Source organism: Lytechinus pictus, chromosome 18 (assembly GCF_037042905.1).
Source record: "Lytechinus pictus isolate F3 Inbred chromosome 18, Lp3.0, whole genome shotgun sequence".
Taxonomy (NCBI): domain Eukaryota; kingdom Metazoa; phylum Echinodermata; class Echinoidea; order Temnopleuroida; family Toxopneustidae; genus Lytechinus; species Lytechinus pictus.
In genome coordinates, this window is record NC_087262.1 from 20694430 (window position 1) to 20716253 (window position 21824).

The 21824-nt window shown below is 36.0% G+C and overlaps 1 protein-coding gene across 1 annotated transcript; it reads left to right on the forward strand.

Annotated features, from left to right (window-relative positions):
* The first annotated feature begins 1859 nt into the window (after positions 1-1859).
* On the forward strand, positions 1860-20228 carry LOC129282274 (DNA polymerase beta-like). The gene is made up of 9 exons (XM_054918202.2): positions 1860-2117; positions 10120-10244; positions 12120-12253; positions 13198-13250; positions 13850-13901; positions 14852-15050; positions 16072-16158; positions 17252-17462; positions 18107-20228. Exons 1-9 carry the CDS (start codon positions 2054-2056, stop codon positions 18199-18201), a joined length of 1020 nt encoding a protein of 339 aa, XP_054774177.1. The 5' UTR covers positions 1860-2053; the 3' UTR covers positions 18202-20228.
* Positions 20229-21824: the final 1596 nt, after the last annotated feature.

Genomic DNA, 21824 nt, shown 5'->3' on the forward strand with positions numbered 1-21824 from the left:
GCAACACTCGGGGCGGCGGAACCGGGGGCACTTGCCCCCCTCCCCCCAAAAAAATCCCCTCAGGAAGATATGACCTTTTTTCAAAATGGAAAATGCCCTTTTTTTAATGAAATGTGCCTTTTTTTTAAATGAAATACCATTTTCGAAGTAAAACTTAAGGTTAGAAAATGACAAAATTTTTGGCTCGCGTTGCGCGCTCGCATCAATTACTGTTTAATAACTCATCATGTTTTTTATTACATAAATGCTAAGAATATCCAGTTTTCAGGTTGGAATAGCAAAAATTATCAGCTCGCGCTCGCTTTATTCGATTGGTGAATGCATGAGTCCCTACATGCAGTCATTAACAGGTTTCATTTTCTGGTCAGTTTATTAAAAATCTTTTTCATGTTTACAAAACTGCCGCGAAATACTGAGTGTCCAAAAGTTTGAGCTCGCGATTCGCGCTCGCAACATCTCCCAAGGATGCCGTTTTAACAGTGATTATCATTAGCGTCATAACTTAACAAAAGCGAGTTTTCAACTTCAGATTTGATTTTTTTCCAAACCACTCGCTCGCTGCACTCTCTCACGGAAATATAATAAAGCCTAAATATATATCTTATCAATCAGAAATTAATTCAAAAAAGCTTTGCTAAACTTTATTACTACTAATTACTCTTCTATGATAATATGATTATATCAGAAAGGCCATTGGCCTATGCTGGCTCCCATATTCTCATTTATTCTTTTGTTAAATGTATTTCTATTTTTGTATCTTTATTTGTATATAGTGCATTCTTTGATTTGTATGTTGTATGTTTTTTAATGAGAATTTGGAATAAATAAATGAAATGAAATGCTGATATCCGTAATTTGCATCAAAATGCCCATTTTAACATGCCCTTTTTTGGTTTTGCATCCCCCAAACGAAAATTCGTTCTGCCACCACTGGTAACATTTTTTATTTTAAATAATTCATGATAGTTATCTAATGAAAACCGAGAAACAATAATATGTATCCATGTACTTAATGATGATCCCTCTATTTTTAGATTATATTTTACAAAAGTATTATATTTCGTTAAAATTATGTTGTTAAATAAATGGGAATAGAGAACAATGGTAGACGTAGCTATAATCATGATTCCCCAGAGCTAACATCCCTTTTAGAAAATTTGGTGAGGTCGAAAGACTCGAATATATATCTATATAGAGAGAGAGAGAGAGAGAGAGAGAGAGAGAGAGGGGGGGGGGGAATTAAGCATGTGCAACAGCTTTGGCAACTCTTTTATTCAAATATTTTGTGAAAGAAATGGATGAAGAGAACAATGGTAGGCGAATGTTTAAGCTACGCCTCATTTCATTGAAATATATATATATATATACATATATATATATATATATATATATATATATATATATATATATATATATATATATATATATATATATATATATATATATATATATATATATATATAAGACATCAGAAATGCGAAAAAAATTCACGAGTAATGCAGTTTTTGAAGTGCCAACAGTTAAGTTCTTTAAGTTCTTTAAGTTCTTTAAGTTCTTTTAAGTTCTTTTAGTTCTCTCTCTCTCTCTCTCTCTCTATATATATATATATATATATATTTCAATGAAACTTGCTAATTCCATAGCTTATAATAATACCTTTTCAATCACTTTTTTTTCATGAATATGAGAACACAATGAAAAAAAGGAGAAATGTATATATAGGCCTAATATTCAAAATCACTGATGTGAGGCCACTTTTCAAAACCATAAATTATCCCGTAAATCATGTCCAATAAATTACAGAGGGTAAAAAAAATATATATATAAAATCTGCGTCCTTTTCTTTCCAACGTCCCGAAATTGCGAAAGAAACGTTCGGCGTTCCATATCATGTTGCAACACGTTTGTACATTTTCCTTTGTTTACCGTTGTTCACTTTAATATTTGTGACAGGATCGCGATCGAGGACTCTTCTTTGACTTGAACTTGTATTTCCGGATTTCCGTACGAACACTTTAACTCCTAAGAAGCCGGGTCAGAACGAAAATTCAAGATGAGCAAGAGAAAAGCACCAGATAGCAACAATCCTAACCAGGAATTTGTCGACTTTCTTGTCGGTAAGCTTAATTCGAGGTGTCCATCCAAGTCTTTTAATAATATTAATAGCTCCAGCTGCAGCGCGACCGGGGCAACGGCCCGGTATCGGCACCGTACGGCCATGACGGCGGAGGCTCGGAGCTGCAGTCGTGGCCTGTCTGCAGGCTAGAATCAAAACTGAATCTGTCCCAGCGTTGCATTGAATTGTTTCGCCCACTGTATGTTAAAGTGGCATGCCGTTAAAGTTGGGGATACAAATACGAAAATATTGTATTTACATAATAAAGATGATTAGGCCCTGGGGGGGGGGGGGGCACTCGGTATCCCTGATAGCAGAAACTGGTAAAAATGACGTCATAATTACGTCAGTTTAACGACGAGAGTCACGTCATTTTGACGTCGTATCATGACGTCTTATTGACGGGATCTTGCACCCGCGAATAACGTCATTATGACGTCGTATATTGACGTCATTATGACGTCTCCAAGAGTGACTACGACGTCTTAATGACGTCTTAGCAACGTTTTTACAACGTTTTCCTGACCAGTATCAAGGGTCAGAATGACGTCGTGTATTGACGTGATTATGACGTCTTCGAGAGTCAACAACGACGTCTTAATGACATCCGTGTAACGTGTTCCTGACCGGTTTTAGACGTCATATTGATGTAATTATGACGTCTTTAAAAGTCATCTACGACGTCTTAATGACAACTTTGCGACGTATTCCTGACCAGTTTTAGACGTCATATTGATGTAATTATGACGTGTTTATAAGTCAACTACGACGTCTGAATGACGACTTTGCAACATATTGCTGACTAGTAATAGACGTCATATTGACGTCGCATATTGAAATGAATATGACGTCTTTTGGAGTCAACTATGATATCTTAACGTATTCTGACGTGATAATGACCTAAACATTAAATTCTACATGCAATGTACATACACACATCACTTCAAAGACCTTGTCATTGAGGATTATCTATATTTGGTGAATACTGAGGTGGTCTGACAATGTCCAGCATTCCCAGTAACAATATAATGATCCTCCATGCCAGGGCCTTGCATAACTTGTCTCGGTCTCAAGAACATGACCCCCCCCCCCCCGAAAAAGAATATATACAAAAATGGAAAACGAAATCAAATACATGTACGCATTTCAATTACGAAATCGTGGCAAATATTCTATTAATAAATAAAAGTTGCATAACATATTACCAGCAAAAAAAAAGGAATACAAAATGTTGAAAACTCTAAATAGATTGAAAAAAAAAACACTTTTCTATGAAAATGCAGTATTAGGGTCAAAGGAATGAAATTACAATGTTTGTTATACCAATACATACAATTGTACATGTATAAATACACATTAATACATAACAGAGGCATAATGATCTCCAAGAATAAAGCTTTTTCGTTGAAATTGTAATTAAATATACCTTCAACTTTAGACAACTATGTAATGTAGGTAAAAATATACTGTATGTAAAAAAAAATACCCGAGTTGGAATAGTTTCAGGATTTATGGAAGCTCGCATTTGGGTGAAAGAATCATACATGTACATTAATTCTTATGAAATGTTTGGGTTGTATTACACTATCACTTAGGGCCAGGGGTAAAAGACAGTAGTTGCAGCAAACAATTATTTCTTCGGAAAGTCTCTTAAATTAAGGTTAATTGTCAAAATATTGTACATAATCTAGATCTGGGCCCTGTCTTACAAAGAGTTACGATTGATCCGATCAATCATAACTCTATGGAAATCCATCAGTGTCATAATTTTTTCTACGAAAAATTTGCACAATGTCCTTTGTATGCAAAGAGAAGCGCAGCGAATTTTTGAGAAAACAATGAATGCATGAACATACATCATAGCTAGAAAATATTTTGAACAAACATGCTTAATAGATGTTAACGTTGCTGACCGTCCATAGTTGCGATTGATCGGATCAATCATAACTCTTTGTAAGACGGGGCCCTGGTAAATTAATGTAAACTTGTATCTTTGTAAAATCATGAATTTTGATCTTAAAATCAATAATTCTGATGATCACTAACACAGAAAAGCATATGTGGGACAGGACAGTGTATTATGATTGATTTGAAAAATATCCGACATTTGATAGAATTACATGCTTATTTTGCTCATTTCTCAGCAATTACACATTTTCTTCCCGAGCTTTTTGGCACACATCTTTTATATATACATACACTTTGCTGGTAATTCTGTTGGATTCTGTTCGAACTCATTTTAAGATAGTTACTACTAGAGGTGCGCTATTAACTTAAGGCAACTATGCAATGTAGGACAAAATATACTGTATGTAAAAAAAAAAAATACCTGAGTTGCTAAGTTTTCAGGATTTATGGAAGCTTGCATTTGGGTGAAAGAATCATGCATCAATAAGTCTGATGAAAATAGTTTGTGGAACTGTTGTATTACACTATCACTTAGAAGGAAAAGACAGTAGTTGCAGCAAACAATTATTTCTTGAGAAAATCTATAAAATCAAAGTTCATTGTCAATATATTGTACATAATCTACATCTGGTACATTAATGTAAACTTGTATCTTTGTAAAATCATGAATTTTTTAACTTAAAATCGATAATTCTGATGATCGCTGTAAACACAGAAAAGCATATGTGGGACAGTGTATTATAATCGATTCGAAAAATATCTGACATTTGATAGAATTACATGCTTATTTTGCTCATTTCTCAGCAATTACACATTTTCTTCCCTACATGTAGCTACGTAGGCTTTTTATGTGAGCTGAGAGATTTCATACCAGATTTCCTTTGCTTGATAAAGTTCTTTAATATGATAGTCTGTGTATCAGCATAGCATGTGTTCAGTGTTTTGAACCCACTGGAAATTGTGCATCATATCTTTATGTATGGAAGTCATTTTGCGTCTGCGGTCTCCATGGTTTTGTCAGGATCTATGTGTTGACTAGACCAGTCCCATATTGATATTTTCATGCTGTGTCACTTTGGAAGGCCGTCTCTAATTGGTTGACTGGTGAGTTGGCAGATGCACAGCCCATCCCACTTTTCAATTATATCATTACGTAATCTCTAACATGTCTAAGATATCCACAAGATCAAGAGGCCGTTTGCACTCGGCTAACGCATGTACACAATCCTCTGCTTCATCATTAACTGGATCTAAACAAAGCCCAGCATACCTAGATCATATTGATACAGTCGTTCAAAGAGCGGTGGCCGTGGTAATGGAACGCGAGAGACAAAAACTCAATGATGACATGGATAAGCGCGAAAATAAATTGCGTGAAATTCTTGATGAAAAGCTCACTAGTCTACACGTTCTTGAAATATCTATCGATACTAAATTGAAGCAACTCCGTGATTTTGAAAAATCGGTTTCTGATAACATGACTAACACCATAATGCTTTGTCAAATAGGCTTGACCACATCGAGCAGTACTCCTGTCGCAATAATATCCGTATCCGTATGAGATTGTTCGAAATGTAGCAAAGCAGATTGGTATCGATCTTACTCCATGTGACATTGATCGATCCCATCACCTTTGCCGACCAACTAGCAGTCATGATGTTCAACCCAAAGGATCATACCCCGGCGTGGCCCTGTAATGCCAACTTAGCAGCTCCACCAATCAATGTGAAATTCACTTCATACAGGCTGAAACAAACGATGATGAAAAATAGAGGAAAATGAAAATGCTCAGGAACAGATGACTGGGTGCAGGCAGGCAAGGCAGTTCAGGTGGGATGAAAATTTATTGGCAGGACACCTTCCGTTTCAAATTACAGCATCTGCAAAAATAACAGAAGAGGAGAAACATAAAAACTTTTTCTACATAAACTATTTATTAATCTTCATTAAAAATTAGATGGTTTCAATATTAATTTCCAATTTATTTTAAATGATTAAAAAACGATGTGGGGTTTGTTACATATTTTATACTTCAAATATTAACATGTTAAGTCAAGTCGGGGGGGGGGGCATGATGCCCTCAAGACCTTTAACCATCTCTGTATAAGGAAGGGAATTTTAGAATCAATTTATTTGACACATAAAACATATTATTTTTTTATAATTACAATTTTAATTCATGCCTTTTTTATGTGTTTTAAATGGTTATGGGGTAACCAGGACTGTCAGGACCGAGAATTCGAACTTCGAGGCTGAAATACAGCCATTCCCTATGCCTGATTTGGCTTAAATTCAGGTCAAGGATCAATTAAATATATATTTTGAGAAAAAAAATCTGACAAATTTAGAGGTGGAATTAGTTTTCTGGCATCGCGAGATCGACCAATGCAAAATTTTATTAGCGCCAATTTACCATCTAAACTTGTCATTGAAATTAGAACGTCCAAACCGATCTAGTACCAGTACTAGCACAATGAATCAATCAGCTATGCATGTGCACCAATTCTGTATTTCTTGCATACGTACGTCACTCGAGTTATGGTTCATGTCATTGCGTTATATAGCGTAGGAATTGTAAGAAAGTGATCCTTCAAAATTTTTACCTTCCAACAATTAACATTTTTTAAGCCTTTGTATGCATTTAGAGTACAAAAGCTTACAAATTGGACAAATTAAATGTTTGCCCCAAAATTATTGTGGGAAGGGTGGATTTTCTAGGGAAATCCATCCTAGTGTACAAAGTTCTACAGGCAACAGAGACTTGTCTAGGCTCCGTGAATGAAAATACAATGAAAAAATATCACAGAGTCCTCGAAGTACAGTCAGGACCATTAACAGATTATAAGGTGCCCCGAGTTTGTGCACACCCAAATCTGCGTGATTCTGATAATAGAGGTTCCCAATGATCCCCCCCCAAAAAAAGGCTTGACATCTGAAATAGCCTTCTAACTTACCTACTGCCCGATGCCTCCTATCATGTAGGGCAGCAACGAAGGATCTCCACTCCTGGCATCCAGCGATTCTGGGCCTTCTTCTGGAAACTCCCCCAGGCCAGGTCATATTCACTGACTTCATCTCCTCCTCAACTCCTCATGTGTGACACCGAGACAGGTGGTTTTGTGTCTCCCTCTCTTTCTCCTGAAATGTCAAACAGATCTATTCATTAAAAATCTTACTCAAAATGGTGCTTTTGGTAGAAAAATAATGAATATAGGGCATTTCATGTGACGCCCATAACCCTTATTAAACTGGGGGGGGGGGTCAATTTGACCCCCCCCCCCTCAACAAATTTCATCACTATGCTGTCGCGCAAAAAAATTTGATCGCGCCGCTCACTGACTTTTTACTTTCAAGTCTCGCGCAAATTTTGAGACCAAATTTGTGACGTCCCCGGGTACGCGGTTACGACATTACGCAACATTATGTAAGTGCATGTCAGACCCAAAATTGCTCATAAACATGATTTCATGTACAAATCCAATGCAAATTGTGTATTTAGCCAAAATTCATAAATTTATCATTATTTCTACTTTTACTGATTAAACTTAATTAATTTTGCCTTGTTTATGATTAGAATTAAGTCTAGAACGATTTCCATCGAAAATACAATAAAAAACAAAATGTAAAAAAACAAAGAAATACATGATTAAAAAAATAATAAAATACATAAGAAATCGGTCTTGGTACCAGATTTTTTTTCATTCACAATTGTTAGGAATGCTATAAAGAATATTTTCACCCCAAAAATAGCATTCTAGGAGCTTTATTTAGTGAATCAGAGCAAAAAGTATGATTTCATGAATAAATTAGCATAATTAATTCATATAAAATAAAAAAATATGAATTCAGTGAAATTTACCAATGCAACTACGTAGATTACGTCATTCTCTACCATCATGCAAATTTTTGTTGTGATCGTGCAATCCACGGCCGAGATCTTATAAGGGGGGGGGGGCAATAATACCCCCCCCCCCCCCGGGAATGACAAGAATCAAAATACCCCGGTAGATTTAGGATTAAAAAAATTGTCAGTACGGTATATCATCGAGGATCTACATAGTAGGATGGGGGATCGGGTGTCCGGACACTTTATATTTTTGAAGCCTTCTTTTTTGTCTTTGGATTACACTAAAAATATGAATTCAATAGTTATATTTTATAATCATCTTCGATTTTGTTCTCTCTAATATTTCCTAACATTTTGAACTAAAAATTGATGAAACTTCGCTTGTAAATTTTTCCAAATTACTTTCTAAAATTGATCGTCCGGACACACAACCTGTCCGGACACACAACAACTGGGTATACCGCCGGTACATGTAGATCTGGTACAGTTACATAAACTGAACTTTGTGAAATCTTGAAATCTACGCTGAAAAATGTTCAAACTGAAGATCACCAACACAGATAAGAGCACGTGGGACAGTTATTATTGCTCTGATTAATGTCGGCCCGACGCTTGCCTTGGCTCGAGTTGACCCGAATCCTGTGCTTTTTTTGCTTATTTCGCAGCAATTACACAATTTCTTCCAGAATCCTTTGGCACATACGGTATATCATTTATAAATACAGACAGACACTTTGGTGGTCATTTCATTGGATTCTGTACGAACTCATTTTGATATCGTTACCACAACTGGCATTTACCTTAAAAGTGTGCACTGTGTCTGTGCAGACTTGGGCCCTGAGCCCACCAGCGCAGCCTGTCCTATTCAGCATGCCGCGCCGGCGCTCGGGGCAGCCACCCCGGCCGGGTAGTGTCAGTGCACGAAATCTAAAGCCAAAGGCAAGCCGCGCTCCGAAAAGAAAATCTTAGAAGATGGTTATCTAACTTACTGTTTGGTCTCCTGCGAATGCCTTCGAAGTCGTTATCCAAATCTGAACCGTGTTCTTAAAGTAGTAGAACTATTATTAACGGCCATCTTCGTCGCACTTAATTCTCGATCCGAATTAGGCTGCAACATTTACGGCGAAAAACGGGCGCATTCCTTTTTCAAATTAAATGGTTGCGACTGCGCCAGTTGCATGCAGTGCAGTGCGCATGCGCAGGCTCGACGCCCGGCGGCGAATTAATTCTGCGGATCATGAATTTTTTATAGGGGGTGAGCCCGGGGGGCGTGCATGGGGGGGGGGGGGGTGAGCTAACTAGATAGGAGGTTTGCATGACACCGGGGCATGACACCACTTGCGAAAAAAAAGTTTTAAAATAGATACAAACTTCTTTGACATATAAAGCTTCCTCTTGTTTGGTTTGGTTGGCAACCAGTTAAGAAATGATTATTTTTGCCACTGCTTTTGAAACTTTTTTTCTTTGAAGAATTATATACTTTACCTAAAATAAAAAAAATTCTGTACTATTTTTTTTTAGTTTTACTTTTCCTTTTATAAGTAGAAATAGCCTTGCTAACATGGCAAGGTTGAAAAAATGGCAAAATAGTATGTGGCTTTGAAATTAAACTTGTAAATTTCCTCGTCGTTGATTGGTAAAATTTGATGTCATAATCACGTCGTAATGTGGTCATATGAAAACGCAAATTTCTTTGTCGTTGTTTGGTAAATAAATGATGTCATAATCACGTCATAATGTGGTCATATAAAAATGCAAATTCATTTGTTGCAGATTGGTCGATAAATGACGTCGTAATCACGTAATAATCTGGTCATATAAGAAAGCAAATTTACTTGTCGTAAATTGGTCAGTAAATGACGTCAAAATCACGTCATAATCTGGTCAAATAAAAATGCAAATGAAAGTTGCCATTCTAAGTCGTCAAAATGACGTCGTAAGAACGTCATAAATACGACGACATGACGAGTATTACCACTTTACGATCAGTTAATGACGTCATTACGACCGTGTCTGCTATCAGGGATATAATGCGTGGTGGGTATGTGCCGCAGAGCCAGAGCCTGAGGGGACCCCCATTTTTACACTCAAATTTCTGTTTTAAGGCATAGGCATAGCATTATTAATAATTATCTTTTTTAGAAAAAGAACAAAGAAAGCCACTCCAAAGCAATTCTTTTTAATTTAATGAAATGTTCTCAATGAATTTCTTTGATTGATTTCTTCTCATTTTCATATTCTACTTCAGAGCTTGCCAACTATGAGAAGAATGTCAATCGAGCAATGCACAAGCACAATGCTTATCGCAAGGCTGCCAGCGTCCTGGCTAAGTACCCAACAAAGATCAAGAGTGGAGATGAGGCGAAAAAACTGGTAAGAAATAACAAAGTCAGTAAGGTGTATTCACACCTGTTTGTTGAAGAAAATATCAGGTATGTGCAAGTGTGAGAGTAAAGTATTAGTTTGAATTATCCCTGAAGGGGTACTTGCACATTAATTGCTACTATTCAAAATTAGGAAAGTTTGCTGTGAGTTTTGCAAGATAATATGGGTATTTGCGGGGTGAAATAAGAATACTTAAACAGATAGATGCTGAGAAAAACTGTTAAGATATGTCAATGCAAACTGATAAAGACTAGGAAACAACTCCTAAGAAGGGTAACTGCTAAGGAAAAACTGTTAATGCAAATTAAACTGCTAAGAAAAACTGCTGAGTCTATGAGTGCAGGATGCTATTTTAGCAGTTACTGCTAAGAACAGCCTTCTTAGCAGTTAACTGCTATCAAAGCATTTATTTGGGGGTAAAAGATCATGTTTGCTGAAGGATCGGCAGTCTTATGGCTAACCCAGGGAGCTCCTGCCCGCACAGCGGGCGGGAGCCCAGGGGTTTACCGTGTATTTTACCATACTCACGGTACTAGGGTGATTTATGGTCTAAATATTTCTCCAAATGAATTGTGAAAACAGAAATTATGCACTTACCACGATTATATGGATGAAGGTCTAACGAGTGGCAGTTTCCTGACATCTGGGCACAAACTGGAACCTCAAAAAAACGAAAAGTTCTCTCCTTCTACCCCAGTCTCGATCGGCCATTTTGTTACAATTCATAACAAAAATGGCCGATCGAGACGGGGGTAGAAGGAGAGAACTTTTCGTTTTTTGAGGTTCCAGTCTGTGCCCAGATGTCAGGAAACTGCCACTCGTTAGACCTTCATCCATATAATCGTGGTAAGTGCATAATTTCTGTTTTCACAATTCATTTGGAGAAATATTTAGACCATAAATCACCCTAGTCCCGTGAGTATGGTCAAATACACGGTAAGCTCCTGGGCTCCCGCCCGCGCAGCGGGCGGGAGTTCTCTGGGTTACCTTATGACATGCTCCAAGAAATTTTTCTAGTTTAGGCAGACCTGTGTTAATGTTTGAAATTATTATTGGGTATTTGAAAAAAAAATTCTTCAATAAACATGTATTTTTCTTGCATGGGCAGACATAATTAAGACTGTAGTTGGGACTATTGGTTGAGACATGCACCCCCCCCAAAAAAAAAAAAAAAAAGATGTCATGAGATGAACAAAAAATCATGATCGTATACCACACTAAGATAGAAAACATACTGCATTTTCTTTCTTAAAAGTAAAACATGATCTTTATCATTTGGGTTATTGAAGTGTTTTATTTTCTATTTCCTTGTTTAAAATTGTTCTATTTATCACGCATTTCTTGTTTTTGTTTGTAACAACATGAAGTGCAAATTAAGTATCATTGATGATTGTAAATCACAATTGTTTTGATAATAACTTTATTACATATTTCCTGATGATGTACTTTATGATCACAATTGCTTGACAGGACGTTCTTGGCAAGAGTATACGGCATCAAGACGCATTAACACAGATATTGGCAATCAATAGCTAAATGTTACATGCATGTTTTGTTCAAAACATCAATCACAAACCACTCTTTCATTTTTTATATCCATCGTGATTTACATAAATGCTAAGAAATTTGCTTTAACTTGAAAGCATGGGCTACGTCATTGTTTATATTGATGTTTAAAAAAAATGTTTCCAGACATCTGGGAAGTGTTTCACAAAGCACATAATTCAGTGATTTGTACCAAGATCTGTTATAAACTATTGAAATCCTTGCATCTGATTGGTCACTATACAACCGCTGCTGTTGTGTACTAGTATGATGTAAACAATATCTTCTTTTTATTCATATTTATCTCTTTTTCTTTAGGGTGGCATTGGTGATAAAATTGCCAAAAAGATTGATGAAGTCATAGCAACAGGAAAGCTTGAGAAACTGGAGAAAATTCGCAAAGATGACAAAAGTGAGGCTATCAATCTGCTCACCAGAGTGTCAGGAATAGGGTAAGGAATTTAGGAAGCCTGCACTTGTGACTTATGCCACTTGTGTCTAAATTGATATACTAATTGATCCATTAGCTGTAATATCAATTTGGTCTACGCCTACGGTAAATGATAACTTGGTTGACAATGTAACTTCCAGTTGGATTCATTTTCATTTTGTATAATATATATTAGATTTACAGAAAGCTTTTTAATCAAATAGGCCTACTGGTGTGAGACCTAGCGCATATTAGGAAATAAAATGGGTGTACTGAAGCTTGATATCTCAGAAATACACAATTAGGTTTGAAGGCTAACCGATTGTAAACAAAGTGGGATTAGACCATGTGTCTGTAAACAAAATAGTTATTTGGATCTGAGCAGAAGAGTGAAGTCATTTGGAAGTGATTTTCACTGAGAACAATTATGAGCTCCTGAAATCATTGCATCTGATTGGGTTGAAGCTACAGTTTGGGAAAATCACTGAAATCGTGCTTCTTGAAATCATACCAAAATGGCAATATATACTGAGTGTGATAGTGCCTTACATCTAATTTTAGCTAAGTGGAATATTGTATGAGTCAGCCAATACATTTTCATGCTCTATGAATATATTACAGGTAACTCTGCCTAATTCGACCTTCCATAATTTGAATAATCACCTAAGTCAAAGCAATTTATTTGACCAGATTATTGAAAACATGGATTATGTACTTCTTCTAAGTCGAATTTCTCCTAATAAGATTTCTGTTGTCCTAAAAGATTTGACTTAGGCAGAGTTACCTGTATATATACTCTACTTAAACTGGTAATGAAAAACATGTTTCTTTTGGAATTCGCTACAGTATACAGTATAGATGTTGGTTTTATTATGTCGCCCTTTTTCATTTCCTTTACCAAATATCACATTAATAGCATAGCCTCACCTGCGTATTGATAATGAATACTTCAACTTTCATTTGCAGGCCCGTTGCTGCCAGAAAACTGGTAATGGATGATGGCATAATGTCTATTGATGGTAAGGTGATTTTGATAATGATATTACGGCATGTCCCATTTATTTTGTTGCTCTAAATTATTGATCTCAAATTTGTTGTAATCTAGACTTTGGGGTTTGGAAGGGGTGTATTCCATCAGGAGAGGTGAAGCAGATAGTGAAAAGTAGGATGAGTCAGTTTTATTTCCTATATTTTATGGTAATTTTTTTTTTTAATAAGCCTGGGCTGTATAAAGCGGAAACGGGGAATTATGATGATGATGATGATGTCATTATAATACAAGTCATTTTTTCCCCTCATATTAATGAATCTGGGATTTGATAATGAAATACAAATCTTCCGTTCATATGATGAATAATTTCTAACTTCAGTTTTCTTTCTTTATTTAAGCGCATAGTACATGTACATGTTTTCATGAGCTACATTTCTGCTGTAATTGTAAATGAACCCAAGTATTATTATTATTATTATTATAAGCCACCAATCCTTTTCTGCTATCTTGTCTGCCTTTGGAAGAATTATGTTTCTTTCATTTGCATCATGAGAAGTATTCTAAAACAAACTTGTTTTTTATTTGACAAATGGAATTTACTTTTATTTTTTTTTCCTCATTTTACAGATCTGAGAAAGCACACAGATAAGCTAAATCATCATCAAAAGATTGGGTTACAGTAAGTTTCATCTAAATTCAATCTAAATTCAATTCGTTGGCGAAACATTACAAACATTCATGTCGTGCTGTCAAATGCTAAGATTTTATTTCGTATTGATGTTAGATATAAAGTGTAGCAGTAGTAATAATAATGATATTGAGGTCATATTTTAGTTCCATCAACTGTTCCCTGCTAATACCATAATAAGGTTATAATTATTAGAGATTTTGTGGATCAGGGGATAAGTCTTCAGACTTTGAGCCACAAGGTCCGGGGTTCAAATCCCTCTGCTGCACTCGCATCCTTTAGCAAGGTTTTTATATACATTTGCCACTCTCCACCCAGGTGTAGTAAATGGGAACCCGGTAGGAAGGAATTCCTTGAATGCTCGAGCATTTAATCAGGGTAGCTGTGCTAAAACCAGGGTAGTAGTATGCAACACTTAGAAACATGGTATTTAGTGCTATATAAATGTTGTATGTTATCATTAATATCTCAGGTAAAACAATTGAATAAGTTCTATACAACAGGGACAATTTCAACTAGAATTATGTGATAGTGATAAATATTTTAGATAAAACTGATTTGTTTTATTATGAGAACCCCTCTTCCTATTTGTCTTGGACTAGAGCAGGATTATGGTAATTTTCAGCTAAATTTATTCACTAAATGGATTGGAACATGCTGTTTTATTTGTTTTGGGGTCACTTTTAATTCAAACCATTTGGGAAAATAAGGAAAGAAGGTAGAGTCAAGTATCAGTTTTTATCTTGAAATTGTTTGTAGGAGGTTTGCAGGATGTTTGAAATCCTCCAAATATTTGTAAGAATTCCTTTTTGATTTGTTATCTTTCTTATATTTTTGATATTCGGTACATGCTCAAATGAAGATAGCTTTGTGGTCTTTATACACAGATGGTGGCTGGGGCAGGTTTGACTGTATCTTCATTTTATCCTCATATTTGTCAGGCATTTTGAAGACTTTGAGAGGAGAATCCCTCGTGAAGAGGTGACCAGATTGGAAACTCTCGTCAAGTCTCAGGTAGCAGCGGAAGATGAAGATTACTTAGCAACGGTGTGTGGAAGCTACAGGAGAGGGGCTGCCTCCAGCGGTGACATGGACGTCCTTCTTACACACCCATCATACACATCCAAGGATAAGAAGAAGGTAGTTAATGGCCCTTCGCATTCCTGGTGGGTGTTTCATATAACTGTTCGTAAGTTAAGATCGACTTGAAGAACGACTTGTGATCCTTTCTTATGCGCTAAAATATTGCCAGTGATCACCAGTTGTTCTTTAAGTTACTCTTAACTTACCAACAGCTTTATGAATCAGCTTTATAAAACTGCCCCCGGGTAAGTGATTCATAAAGCTGTTCGTAAGTTGCAAATGACTTAACACACGACTGGTGACCCTTTCTTATGCTAATGATACATTCCTATGTAGCTGACTCTATACCTGAGAACATGTTCCAGTCGTGGGTTAAGTCATTTGTATCTTTACAAATGGCTTTATGAAACACCCCTAGGGGAAGGGGAATTGACTGCAGCGTTGTCACAAGGGACTTCTCAGGGTGGTCAGAAAATCGCCCATTTTGCCAGATAGGTTCCGGGAGTAGGGGCACTAGTCAATATTACATAATATCTATTTCATATCATTTTCTTTGTCGGTAGGAGAATTAGGGCCGTTTGGGCGTGTGCGATATTTTATTGAGTTCCAGACAGAAATTTTAGTGGTGGACTGTTCTGAATGGCACTGATCAACGTAGAGGCAACACTGGTTTTTCTGTATTACTGTACCCATGCACTTCTAGAGTAACCAAATAAACTGGAAGGATCATTTTTGCAGGTTGAGACACAAATCAAAACATTCTTAACTTTTACACTAAAAGTTATAATATATTTTTAAGGCATCGTTAGCAAGAAATCTGTAAATTGTGGTTTAGGAATACATAATTAATTTTAGGATTCTTGCCTGCTTCCACCCCTTTCCCCACTTACCCACCATACTTGAGAACTGATTTCAAGATGCGCAATGTATTTCTATTATTATTTTTTTTGTATTTTAAACATCTGTCATGAACAAGAATGAAAAAAAAATTAAAACATAACTGCATGAATAACTGACATCTCTTTTATCTCATGGTTTACTGCTTTTATTTTATTTTCTTCTCACTTTTTGTTGAAAGCCTGAGCTGTTGGTGAAAGTGGTGAAGAAAATGATAGACAGCAAGCTTGTCACAGAAACCATATCACAGGGTGACACCAAGTTTATGGTAAGAATGAAAACAAACTTATTCAATAATTTCTGCTTTTCATGTTGACTTGATGATCAACATTCAGGTGAGTGTTTCATAAATCTGTTTGTAACTACTGGGTGACTTAATGAATGATTGGTGATCCTTTCTTGTAGTAAATGATGCACAACAGATTTCCATTGGTGTTGATTTAGTTTCTAAGAAAGGATCACCAGTCGTTTGTAAAATGAAGAGCTTTATGAAACACCCACCTGTCTGGTGCTGATCTCAATATGAATGGACTGCGGCAGAACAATATGAACTACAGGTGAATCCGCCTTATTGATAATAATAATAGGCATTTATATAGCGCCATCTGTCTAGAAATATTCTTTTCCGAGGCGCACAAGAAAAGAAAGAATGAGAGAGTTCGGATGAGTGTCAAAGTGCCAATAAATAAATACTGTTAGAAAAGATAAGACGTCAGTTTAGATTTGAAGGTCTCCAGTGATGGTATAATTCTTATATTCAATGGCAAATTATTCAAGAGAAACGGTGCTGAGGCAGAGAGAGCTCGCTCACCATATGCTACACATGTCTTGGGAGTCTTAAAAAGTTACTGGTGTGATGATCTTAGGCTACGAGCTGGTGTATAAGGCATGACAAGGTCTAGTAAATGTTTTGGTGCCATACCATTTAACACTTTCCAAGTGGAATCTCTGGGGACCTCAGAGCTCTGCTTGACCTAGGTGACATTTTGCTTATGAGATGATTTCAACACATGCCTTGCAATAAGTGCCTCCACTTTGGCAATTATTTGACTTAACGAAAGTTAATTTAAATGTTTTATGTAAAAAACTTGTAGTTATCAACTTTCATGTATGAAAAGTGATTACTCCTTTGGCAAATTATTCCTTTGAGAAAAGCGGTTTCAGGCGCAGACCCAGCCGGGTAAGACATAATACCATTTTGGGGGCCATATTGATTTTTTAACAATACCCGGCCTCCCAAAACTATTGTATCTAATCTGGCTGGATCTGCACCAGCAATTTTATCATCACTTTTATTTTGATTATCATTAAAGTGAGCTAATAAAACATTTAACTAATCTACCGATTTAATTCCTCTGTAGGGTATCATCCGTCTTCCCCAGAAGGACGCCAAGGAGGGTGAAGAGAGATACTTCCGTCGTCTTGACATCCGTCTGATACCCCATGATCAGTACCACTGTGGAACTCTATACTTCACCGGCAGTGATATGTTCAACAAAGACATGCGAGCGAAGGCGATAGATGAAGGTTTCACCCTCAATGAGTACTCTATCAGGCCGATGGGCAGTACAGGTTTGTGCATTCAAAAAAATGATACAAAATAGTCATGATTGCCCAGAGAGACGATGCTAACAATACTAGTTCTCAGCATATTTGCTTTTATGTTTTGTTGTCTTGTTTCTTTAATTCATATAGTTATTTGTTATTGAAAATCAATAAGATTGATACAGTAACATAATTGCTCAAACTTGCCGTGACTTGTGCAAAAATCTCTTTTCTCTAACATTTGACCATGATGCCATTCCTTCTTTACTCTAAGTATGTAATGGTTATCTTAAATGACTTAACAAATGAACAAATAAAGGAATGAGATAAGGAATAATGAATTAATTAATGAAATGACAAAGCTATAAGCAACAAACTAAGTGAGTTATATTAAGAAAGTAACGGAGTGCAAAAAAATGAACAATTATAAATGAATAAAGTTAAAATGATGATAAAGGTTGTATGAAAATGATTTCTATTGGCTTGGATGTGTTCTACAACATACCTCTGTATATAAAGTCTAATTTCTGTTGAAAAACAAAAACACCATTTCCTTTAAAGGCTGTTTAATCTATACATTGAAATGTTTAAAGTGGCAATAAATAGTAGACTTTGTACTTGTTGTTTTCATTGTTAAATTATTTTACTTTTTCTTTTGTTGTTTGCTATAGGAATTGCTGGAGAACCACTTCCTGTGACCTCTGAAGAGGACGTCTTTGACTACATCGGGATGAAATATAAATCTCCTTCAGAAAGAAATATGTAAAATGAATTGCAATATGTATCTTCATCCAAAACACCATCGTGACACAACAACCATTATGTTCATCATCTTGCCACCAGTACTGCCATTGGTTTTAACAAGGCTTTGCTTTATATTTCATCTTCACACAGCTCTGGAAAGCAGTTCATGAAAGAACTTGTCGGACATTTTATCTGACAAATCCTGTTTTGGCCGACAGTTACCATAGTAACAGTGCTTCTCAGCCAATCAAAATCAAGGAAAGTTTATCAGATCTGACAACTTGTTGGATGAAAAATATTGATGAAATAATGCCCCAGGATTGGATGAACCACTTCAAAAATGAAAATGTCAGTTTGGAAAGAGGGGGAGGGGGGCGAGTGGTAAGTATCAGAATGCACTGTATGCTTCCCCATAAGGAGGGAGGCTTTCCTACCGGGGATCACTACTTGATTGACATAATGAAATTATAAAGACAAATCAGATTCAGATTCATTGTTTTATTGTCTCTTAAAGATGATTTTTTAAATAGTACATGTATGTTAGTATGTGTTAATCTTCTGGGCAATGAAATAAATAATCGACCTTTTTCTTCATCCGACCCCGTGTTCTCTGTACTTACACCACTCCAGGATCTGCCCAAGTCAGGATAATTTGAGAGGATTACACATTTTCATAAGAACTAGAAAACAAAGACCAATCAGTTTAGGAAGGTTCTCACAGGCCCAGTGCAAAAGCAAAGAACAAAAAACTCTAGAGAAAAGACAACTGCCTATGTACTGTTCACAAAACAAATATTTTACATACAGAGGCACTTAGCCTAGACTTTCTTCCAGTCTACAGAAAAAAGTCTAAATTAGTATATTTCATACATTTAACCTTGACAAAAATCCTATTTATAGGGGGTTGTATGTACATGATTCATGGCATTGTTCAAAGTGAGGGTATTCAAATATTATGCCTTGTTCCTTTTGCCTGGCAATGTGGTATGTATAATGGTCTTGTTACTTAACTGTTCTTTTACGTTTTGTAAGATAATTCAAACTTGTACTTTAGATGTAATTAGAAATGTATAAACTGTTCATGAATATTGGGGGCCCATTGTAGAAAGCATTGCAATCAAATACAACTCTAACAATCAATCGCAAACTTGATTTTAACCAATCAGAAGCATGTATTTTGCACTTGCGCTTGATTTTTTCAAGTTGCGTTTAAATTCAAATTTTTTTTTTTTTTTTTTTTTTCTTCTGTTTTTATCATAACAAATTGAAATAAATCACAAAATTTACAAACAATTATTAGGTGATTGCAAATCACGTAAACACAAGTTAGTTTAAATTCAAATCTTAGTGCAATGGGCCGCATCTATCAAACTTGAACACATGCATGCAGATAACAGTACAGTCTTTTTGAGATTGAAGTTTGAATGAATTGTAAATATCGTATTCATCAATGTATGAGATGCATGTAGAAGATTGCCATAGTTCCTAGTACTTTTTTACTAGATACACTGTGCAGTGAAACCTGTTTATGAAGACCACACAATGGAGACATGAAAAGCAGTCTCTATGAACTGATGGTCTCTACAGACAGGTTCCTGTAATACAATGTCTCATTAAGAAGTATGTTTAAGAGTAAACCAAACCTGTGGTCTTTATAGATAGGTGGTACTGCTTTACAGGTTGTTGCTATAGATAAATCCGACTTCAGATCACTGCAACTACATGTAATGGTGGCCATAACTGGGGGCTTCGAAAGAAGAATAGAGTCACTTTCAATGAGTTATGCAATGAGCTAAGTGCATTGCTATGTCAGTGTATACATTATTTTCTGTTAGGTATACTTGAAGTCACCAGTTAGGAATTACCATAGAAACAGTAACTAAGCCAAATTGGTCTATAGCAGCATCGACTGTACAAGTAGTACTTGTGCCAGTGTTGATGCAATTCTGTTAATTACAGTCTGTTTTTTCAATCTTGTGTGCCTCATTAATTAAACTGCTATTAATAAAACAGCTCATGAGATAGTTGTAAATATGATATGATACCAAATCTGATATGTTTTATATTTTATATTGTTTTGTTGCTTGTCCTCCGGGCTTGTCCTGTGACCTTTATAACGCAATGGAAGAAAAAAAGAGGGTCTGGGCCTTGTTGCATAAAAGTTACCATTATGGCAATTTTGCCATGGAATGGCAACTCTCATGGAATCCTTGAATTTGATTGGCTGTTGATCATCGTTACCATGGTAGTTACCATTGGATGGCAAAGTTACTATGATAGTATCTTTTATGCAACAGGGCTAGGAGCCCTGTTGCATAAAAGATACTATCATGGTGTGTGTGTGTGTGTGGGGGGGGGTGTTATGTCCACTGTTCTACTAGCAAATGGTCTAATTCTAAGATCTAACACCAGCATGGTTATAAAACCCACTCGGTCTACCATCAATGTGATCTAATTTGAGCTTGGTCCTAACATCAATTGGTCTAACTTTCATTTAGTCCAATGCCTAGATGGTCTAATTTCCACTTTGTCAAATGAAACTTAGGTTCATAAACAGTTTATCTCATCACTAAGACCGTGTGTAAATTTGACAAATTGGGTATTGCCTAACTGGAAATTAGATAAAATGATTAATGGGCTAAGTTGCAATTAGACCAACTGTTTAATGTAGTAGATAAACTGGTTGTAGATGAACAATGATTAGTTCATATGGGATTATACCCTGGCCCAATCTTACAAAGAGTTTAGATTGATCCAATCAAACACAACTATGGAAAGCCAGCAACGTCAACATATAAAACACATGTTTGTTCAAAATATTTTCTAGATATGATGTATATTCATACATTTATAGTTTTCATAAAAATTCAGTGTGCTTCTTTTTGTTTACAAAGGACATTGTGCAAATTTCTCGGAAAAAAAAATGACTTTGATGGATTTCCATATACTTGAGGTGGCCCCGTCTTACAAAGAGTTATGATTGATCCAATCAATTGTAACTCTATGGAAATCTATCAGTGCCATAATTGTTTTCTACAGGAAATTTGCAAAATGTCCTTTGTAAACTAAGGAGAACAAACCAAATTGTCAAGAAATCAATAGATTCATGGATGTACATTCATATCTAGAAAATCTTTTGAACAAACATGCATTTCATATGTTGACTTTGCTGGCTTTCCATAGTTGCGATTGATCAGATCAATCATAACTCTTTATAAGACCAAGTTGCAATTTTACCGGGGAGGTCCCGAGTTTTAGGTGGCTGGATGGGGTTGAGTAGAAAGTTAGGCAAAGAATGACAAAATTGGGAGAAGTAGTGCCAAGTGGAAGAGTGGAGAAAGAGTTAAGGGATGATTGTGCCGTACATACCTGTATGTTGACAGAAATATACACTGTAACAAACATAGATGGGCAGATAAAAGCTGGCATTAAGCCTATTATACACTTATCATTAATTGAAGTAAGTTGTCAGAAATAAATATCAAATAAGGTAGCTTAGGCTGAATACCTTGTGGAATTGCATTGTGTCATCTCCAGTTAGAGTTCAATAAAATTCTGTGGTAAAAAATGGCCAAGTGTCTTATTTTTGCTCTTTCTAGAAGATACTATATTTCTGTACTCTGTAATTTTTGAAATCACTGATCA

What these genes read in the sequence shown, in the direction of transcription:
- LOC129282274 (XM_054918202.2), top strand. Translation starts at nt 2,054, where the DNA reads ATGAGCAAGAGAAAAGCACCAGATAGCAACAATCCTAACCAGGAATTT. An exon ending in CATCAAAAGATTGGGTTACA is followed by an intron (nt 13,902 to 14,851) that starts GTAAGTTTCATC and finishes CATATTTGTCAG; the next exon opens with GCATTTTGAAGACTTTGAGA. An exon ending in CATCCAAGGATAAGAAGAAG is followed by an intron (nt 15,051 to 16,071) that starts GTAGTTAATGGC and finishes TTTTGTTGAAAG; the next exon opens with CCTGAGCTGTTGGTGAAAGT.